This window comes from Lethenteron reissneri, chromosome 70 (assembly GCF_015708825.2).
Source record: "Lethenteron reissneri isolate LAM-NWPU_2019-01 chromosome 70, ASM1570882v1, whole genome shotgun sequence".
In the NCBI taxonomy this organism is placed as follows: domain Eukaryota; kingdom Metazoa; phylum Chordata; class Hyperoartia; order Petromyzontiformes; family Petromyzontidae; genus Lethenteron; species Lethenteron reissneri.
In genome coordinates this window covers 1,980,045-1,988,647 of record NC_083848.1, presented here as the reverse complement: position 1 = coordinate 1,988,647, position 8,603 = coordinate 1,980,045, and the positions used below count along the sequence as shown (strand labels likewise).

The window sequence follows — 8,603 nt, the reverse complement described above, 5'->3', positions numbered from 1 at the left end:
ACTACTACTCTGCTTAACTCGCTCTGAAAAAGAAAAGAAAACCTCCATCCCTTGCGTGTCGCTGGTTACATGTTGTGAACATCGGAGGAGTAGGAGGGGAAATTGAAGGGGCCGTCTTTTCGTCGTCCGTGCAACGCTCTCAGCTGTCGCCAACGACATTGAACGCTGATTGATGATGAGCGAAAGGTCGTAATCGTCGCGATGATTACGATGATTACGATGATTATGATGATGATGATTATTGTTGTTGTGTGGTGACGTTGAATAACTCTTCTCAGCTCTGCAACAAGATTTCAAACGTTTCCACCTCGCGTAATATGGGAGGGGGAGCTTTTATTAGGGGGTGAGATCGTGTAAAAATATTCATGCTTTGTGTTGTTAAACCCACTACGACATTTATAATTCGTTACTAGTACAGCACTAACCGGTTGCTGTGTGTTGGAGAGTTAAACCCACTACAACATTTACAATTCGTTAGTAGTACAGCACTAACTGGTTGCTGTGTGTTGGAGAGTTAAACCCACTACTACATTTACAATTCGTTACTAGTACAGCACTAACCGGTTGCTGTGTGTTGGAGAGTTAAACCCGCTACAACATTTACAATTCGTTACTAGTACAGCACTAACCGGTTGCTGTGTGTTGGAGAGTTAAACCCACTACAACATTTACAATTCGTTACTAGTACAGCACTAACCGGTTGCTGTGTGTTGGAGAGTTAAACCCACTACAACATTTACAATTCGTTACTAGTACAGCACTAACCGGTTGCTGTGTGTTGGAGAGTTAAACCCACTACGACATTTACAATTCGTTACTAGTACAGCACTAACCGGTTGCTGTGTGTTGGAGAGTTAAACCCACTACAACATTTACAATTCGTTACTAGTACAGCACTAACCAGTTGCTGTGTGTTGGAGAGTTAAACCCACTACGACATTTACAATTCGTTACTAGTACAGCACTAACCAAGCCACAAATGGCATGTTCTGTTCACGTGACAAACCTTACTGATGGGCTGTGTCGGGTGGTGGCGGGTTTAACGACACATTAATATATTTAAGCGATCTAACCCAAAAGAAACCTTCTTATGGATGATATTGGTTGTGAAATCCTTCGTGTTACACCCAACTCACTCGCTGCACATCACACTACACCTCACCCACACACCACACACACCACCCACACACCACCCACACAGCCACACACCTCACCCACACACACACCACCCACACACCACCCACACCTCACCCACACCTCACCCACACACCACCCACACCATAACCAACACCTCAACCATACCACACAACACTTTAACCCACACCTCACACACACACCACACCTCACACACACCTCACACACACACTCACCCACACACCACCCACACACCACCCACACACCTCACCCACACCATAACCATACCACACAACACTTTAACCCACACCTCACACACCACACCTCACACACAAACCACACCTCACCCACACACCACCCACACAGCCACACACCTCACACACACACCACCCACACCATAACCAACACCTCAACCATACCACACAACACTTTAACCCACACCTCACACACACACCACACCTCACCCACACACACCACCTCACCACACCACACACACTCACCCACACACCACCCACACACCTCACCCACACCATAACCATACCACACAACACTTTAACCCACACCTCACACACCACCCACACACACACCACACCTCACACACAAACCACACCCCACACACACCACACACACCACACCTCATCCACACCACACACCTCACACACACACTCACCCACACACCACCCACACACCTCACCCACACCATAACCATACCACACAACACTTTAACCCACACCTCACACACCACACCTCACACACAAACCACACCTCACACCACACACACCACACCTCACCCACACCTCACACACCACCCACACACACACCACACCTCACACACAAACCACACCTCACACCACACACACACCTCAAACACACCACACCTCACCCACACACCACCCCACACCTCACCCACACACACCACCCACCCACACACCACCCACACACCTCACCCACACCATAACCATACCACACAACACTTTAACCCACACCTCACACATCACCCACACCTTACACACACCTCACACCACACACACCACACACACAACTCACCTATATCACACCCATTCTCTCCCACCCCATTCCCACCGCAGACAGACAAGTCGTGTGATGAGAGCTGTTGAATCTTTGGCTGGGCGGGCGTGCGGCTGGGGGGGGAAGACGAAAAATAAATGGGTTGGGGTGGTGTGGAAAACCACGTGGAGAGAGATGGTGACCTGTAACGGGTGGAAGCGCGTGGTGGTGGTGTTGGTGTTGCTGCTGGTGGTGGTGTTGTTGCTGGTGGTGTTGCTGGTGGTGGTGCTGGTGGTGTTGTTGGTGGTGTTGCTGGTGGTGGTGGTGTTGGTGGTGGTGTTGCTGGTGGTGGTGGTGTTGCTGGTGGTGGTGGTGTTGCTGGTGGTGGTGGTGTTGCTGGTGGTGGTGGTGTTGCTGGTGGTGGTGTTGCTGCTGGTGGTGTTGCTGGTGTTGGTGGTGTTGGTGGTGTTGCTGGTGTTGGTGGTGTTGCTGCTGCTGCTGGTGTTGGTGGTGTTGGTGGTGTTGCTGCTGGTGTTGGTGGTGTTGCTGGTGTTGGTGGTGTTGCTGCTGCTGCTGCTGGTGGTGTTGCTGGTGTTGCTGGTGTTGGAATGTTGATGGGCAGCATTGACACTGAACGGACGTCGGAAAAACTGCGGGCGAATGATCTCAAAAGTGTTTGTTTCGCTATCGTGGCCTCTCCACCCCCTCCATGCCCCTCCTCGCCCCGCGTGTCCCATCGTCTGTCGGATCGAAAATAACGAAAATAAACGGGGGGCCCCCTACCCCCCCCAAAAATGGAATACAATGCTAACTGCCCCCCTCGAACCGGAGTATCGCTTGTGTTGATTTCAGGTTGTGGCGAGTGGATCGATGGATGAATAGATCGATGGGTTTGAGTGAAGGATGAGAGAGGGTGGAGTGTGGATGTTGTTCAATTTGAGACTTAAAACTTTCGTGACTTGCAAGGAATTCATATTCTGGGTTCTTTCGGTAAATTCGCGTAGAGAGAAAACATTAAATACAAAGAGAATAAAATTTAATGGATAAAAAAATAATTATTATTTTCTATTTAGTAGTTTTATGTTTTCTTTTATTTAATTTTATTATTATCTGTAATTTAAATTTTTATTAATTATATTTTATTATCTGTTATTTTAATTTTATATTTATTTTATTATTTGTATTTGATTATCTGCTATTTCTATTTTATTTAATAAATTTGATCTGATATTTAATTATTTTAATCTATTTAATTTTATTACCTTATTTTTATTGTCATTTTAATTTTGTTATTTGAATTTGATTCTGTTATTTGTAACTTTACCAAAAGAACCAAGAATATGAAGTTTGATGTTAAGTCTGCGCGGCCCCTCCCCACCCAGCCCCTCCCCACCCAGCCCCTCCCCACCCAGCCCTCCCCACCCAGCCCTCCCCACCCAGCCCCTCCCACCCTCCCCACCCAGCCCCTCCCCACCCCACCCAGCCCCTCCCCACCCTCCCCACCCAGCCCTCCCCACCCTCCCCACCCAGCCCCTCCCCACCCTCCCCACCCAGCCCCTCCCCACCCAGCCCCTCCCCACCCCTCCCACCCAGCCCCTCCCCACCCAGCCCCACCCTTCCCACCCAGCCCCTCCCCACCCAGCCCCTCCCCACCCAGCCCACCCTTCCCACCCAGCCCCTCCCCACCCAGCCCCTCCCACCCTCCCCACACTCCCCACCCAGCCCTCCCCACCCAGCCCCTCCCTGCACGACGGACACAATAATCCCCTGTGGGCTGGTGTAACCAGGAGGTTGCTACCAGCACAAAACGCCGGAACGCGACAGCGAACGTCACGTTGACGACGGCTTCGAAAAGTCGAATCCCCCCGCTCGTCCTCAATCGACAGTCAACGCTCTGCCTGGAACCATCTCCACGTGGTGGAGCAGCGGGTCCCCCCCCCCCCTCGGGCTGTCACGACGTCTGCTTTGTGGAGTCGTTGCAAACTCCCTGCAGAAGTCCAGAGTCTTTGGTTCTTTCGGTCAAGTAGTCGCGTCGAAAGGAAATAAAAAATCAATACAATTCTCACGACGTTTCGATTGCAACGCGTGTGTGTGTGTGCGTGTGATGAGTTGCAGGTAGAGTGGGAAGTAGGCACATACGCACACACACGCACATACGCACACACACGCACAAACACACATGCGCGCACACACACAAACACATGCGCACACACAAACGCACATGCGCACACACAAACACATGCGCGCACACAAACGCACATGCGCACACACAAACGCACATGCGCGCACACGCACACACATGCGCACGCACACATACACGCACACACGCACATGCGCACACACATACACGCACATACAAACGCACATACGCACACACACGCACAAACACACATGCGCACACACACAAACACATGCGCACACACAAACACATGCGCACACACAAACGCACATGCACACACACAAACACATGCGCACACACAAACGCACATGCGCACACACACACACAAACGCACATGCGCGCACACGCACACACATGCGCACGCACACACACAAACATGCGCACGCACACACACAAACGCACATACACGCACACACGCACATGCGCACACACATACACGCACATACAAACGCACATGCGCACACACACACATGCGCACACACGCAAATCTTTCCCACTCGGAATCCCAAAGGAAAACAACAACTATTTCCACGGCGGCGGCGGCGTCTGCGTCTCCGCTGACGAGGACCCAGAAGGGGCGAAACGGTGGCCCTGGGAAGTTTCGCTCGACGTTGTGGCGGGAAGGGAAACTCTGCGTACCCGTACCCGGCCGCACCAGGGTCGTAAATGGGTACCCTACCCGGTACGGGTATCGGGTACCCGATTGCGACCTCTGGGTTGAAGCCATGTTGTAGGCGCGGGTGGGTTGATTCTAGGAACTTGAATTGTGAGAAGAGACAAGACATTGGGAAATGAGTGACAAACGGTGACTCACGGCCTACCCCAGGGGTCGGCAACCAAAATAACAAGAAGAGCCATTTCTTTCCAATTCGGTACAAAATTCAGTATTTCAAGAGCCGCAATGCATCTGAGTACATACTGTACATACGTACATATCGTCAAGAAGCAGCCCGTAAAGAGCCGCATGCAGCTCCGGAGCCGTAGGTTGCCAACCCCTGGCCTACCCGTACCCGTACCCGGCCGCACCAGGGTCGCAAACGGCTACCCGTACCCGGCCGTACCCGTACCCTACCCGGCCGGGTACGGGTAGGGTACGGGTATCGGGTACCTAATTGCGACCTCTGGGATGAAGCCATGTTGCAGGCGCGGGTGGGTTGATTCTAGGAAACTTGAATTGTGAGAAGAGACAAGACGTTGGGAAATGAGTGACAAACGGTGACTCTACAGTGACTCACGGTCTACCCGTACCCAAGCCGCACCAGGGTCGCAAACGGCTACCCGTACCTGGCCGGGTACGGGTAGCCGGGTATCGGGTAGGGTACGGGTATCGGGTACCACGCTGCGACCTCTGGTGCCAAGGGGGCGTGTGTGGGGAATGGTTGTTCGTCCGGGAGCTTGGCAGGCAGAAGAAGATGGTGACGCGGATGAATCAGATGAAGAAGCAGATGAAAAAGATTCAGATGAAAAAGCATTTAAAGGATCAGATGAAGAATCAGATGAAAAAGCAGATAAAGGAGCAGCAGAATCAGATGAAGCATCAGATGAAGAATCAGATGAAAAATCTGATGGAAAATCAGATGAAAAAGAATCAGATGAAAAAGCAGGTAAAGGATCAGCAGAATCAGATGAAGAATCAGATGAAAAATCAGATGGAAAATCATATGAAAAAGAATCAGATGAAAAAGCAGGTAAAGGATCAGCAGAATCAGATGAAGAATCAGATGAAGAATCAGATGAAGAATCAGATGGAAAATCAGATGGAAAATCATATGAAAAAGAATCAGATGAAAAAGCAGGTAAAGGATCAGCAGAATCAGATGAAGCAGATGAAGATGCAGCAGAATGAGAAGAATCTACTTAAAAAAAAAATCGACCAATCACCATCACACGCTTCAATAACCGAATGTAAACATCCGATTGTTATTATTTTTTTTTCCCTTCGGCGAGCAAAACGCGAATCGCAAAATCGTAAAACGCCGACAACAACGACAACGCCACCGACAAAAACCGCAACCGCCAAACTGGGAGACATTGATCTTGAAAATAAAAATTTGAAAGAAAACAAAAGAGAGAGAGGGGAAGAGAGGGGGCCCAAATTTATCGGTGAAAAATAAAAAAATAATTAACGCGTGCAAAACCGACCAATCGGTAAAGAGCATCCCCCCTACCGACCAATCGATAAAGAGCATCCCGCTACCCCTCTCGACCAATCGGTAAAGAGCTTCGCCAAAGCCCTCCCGACCAATCGGTAAAGAGCTTTGCCCAAGCCCTCTCGACCAATCGGTAAAGAGTTTCCCCCTACCCGTCTCGACCAATCGGTAAAGAGCTTCGCCAAAGCCCTCCCGACCAATCGGTAAAGAGCTTCCCGCTACCCGTCTCGACCAATCGGTAAAGAGCTTCCCGCTACCCGTCTCGACCAATCGGTAAAGAGTTTCCCCCTACCCGTCTCGACCAATCGGTAAAGAGCTTCCCGCTACCCGTCCCGACCAATCGGTAAAGAGCTTCGCCAAAGCCCTCTCAACCAATCGGTAAAGAGCTTCCCGCCCTACCCGTCTCGACCAATCGGTAAAGAGCTTCCCGCCCTACCTGTCTCGACCAATCGGTAAAGAGCTTCCCGCTACCCGTCTCGACCAATCGGTAAAGAGCTTCGCCAAAGCCCTCCCGACCAATCGGTAAAGAGCTTTGCCCAAGCCCTCCCGACCAATCGGTAAAGAGCTTTGCCCAAGCCCTCTCGACCAATCGGTAAACAGCTGCCCCTCCACCCCATATCCTCCGCTCTGAAGAGGAGGAGGACCAATCACAGCGCTTCGTTTTTTCCGTTATTGTTGTAGCCGCTGGTCGGGCGGGGGACCAATGACGTGCACACGCGCCTCGACCAATCGGATGCCCCGATGCACGAAAAGGTGGCGGGGGGGGGGGGGGCGGGGGAGGGGCGACGCCGCTGAAGACTGAAGGCACCCGATTGGTTCAAATGACACTTCGGCAGTGACGTCACTTCACATCGCCACGGCAACGTCAAACCTGATCTCGAATGCTCGCGCGTGATTGGCCGGGCGTCCCCGGCACACTCCCCCCCCCCCCCCGCTTCCCTCCCCCGGCGGCATCGGCCGTCCCGATTGGTCCGTCGGCGAATCGTTGAAGCCTGAGAAACGTCATGAGGTTGTTCTTTTTCTTCCTTTCCCCCCTCCTCCCGGTGGCGCTAAATTTCTGTCCGTTCGCTTCCACGAAGTGAAATAAATCCACCGTTGACCCGGCAGTCCGATGCGATGCCTCCACCTCTTCCACCTCCTCCTCCTCTACCTCCTCCTCTTCCACCACCTCCTCCACCACCTCCTCCTCCACCTCTTCCACCACCTCCTCCTCCACCACCTCCTCCACCTCCTCCTCTTCCTCCTCCTCTTCCACCTCCACCTCCTCCCTCGTTGACGCTCACAGCTCCTCGTGCCCTTCACGTGCACGCGAGACAGAGACAAAGCTATCCCAGACAGCCTACGGCAGGGCCTGGGGCAAGTGCCAGAGGTCGCAAACGGGTTTTGATTCCGTACCCGTACCCGGCCGCACCAGGGTCGCAAACGGGTACCCGTACCCGGCCGTACCCGGCCGGGTACGGGTACCCGATTGCGACCTCTGGGATGAAGCCATGTTGCAGGCGCAGGTGGGTTGATTCTAGGAACTTGAATTGTGAGAAGAGACAAGACGTTGGGAAATGAGTGACAAACGGTGACTCACCAGTGACTCACAATCTATCCGTACCCGTTCCCGGCCGGGTACAGGTACCCGTACCCGGCCGGGTACGGGTAGCCGGGTATCAGGTAGGGTACGGGTATCGGGTACCCGGTTGTGACCTCTGTTGGGAGACACAGGCTTGCACGTGCGCACGCGCGCACACACACATATAAACGCACACACACTCACACACACACGTGCTCGCACATGAGCACTCACGCACACACTCACGCACTCACACACACACGCACTCACACACTCACTCATGCACACACACACACACGCACTCACGCACTCACACACGCACACACACACACACTCATGCACACACACACACACTCGCACACACACATATACACGCACACATGCACACACACACACTCACGCACTCACACACGCACACACACACACACACTCACTCATGCACACACACACACACTCATGCACACACTCACGCACTCACACACGCACACACACACACACACGCACTCACACACTCACTCACGCACTCACACACGCACACACACACACTCACTCATGCACACACACACACTCA

The 8,603-nt window shown here is 52.2% G+C and overlaps 1 protein-coding gene across 4 annotated transcripts; it reads left to right on the top strand.

Annotated features, from left to right (window-relative positions):
- The first annotated feature begins 1,090 nt into the window (after positions 1 to 1,090).
- LOC133360904 (uncharacterized histidine-rich protein DDB_G0274557-like) lies at positions 1,091 to 2,757 on the top strand. 4 transcript variants are annotated; one of them, XM_061579783.1, is made up of 3 exons: positions 1,091 to 1,444; positions 1,698 to 1,867; positions 1,932 to 2,757. In XM_061579783.1, exons 1-3 carry the CDS (start codon positions 1,091 to 1,093, stop codon positions 2,755 to 2,757), a joined length of 1,350 nt encoding a protein of 449 aa, XP_061435767.1. The 4 variants fall into 4 exon arrangements, with proteins under 4 accessions (XP_061435767.1, XP_061435766.1, XP_061435768.1 ...); XM_061579782.1 differs by having other exon boundaries at positions 1,091 to 1,611; positions 1,768 to 1,881; positions 1,950 to 2,757; XM_061579784.1 differs by having other exon boundaries at positions 1,091 to 1,611; positions 1,768 to 1,867; positions 1,932 to 2,252.
- Positions 2,758 to 8,603: the final 5,846 nt, after the last annotated feature.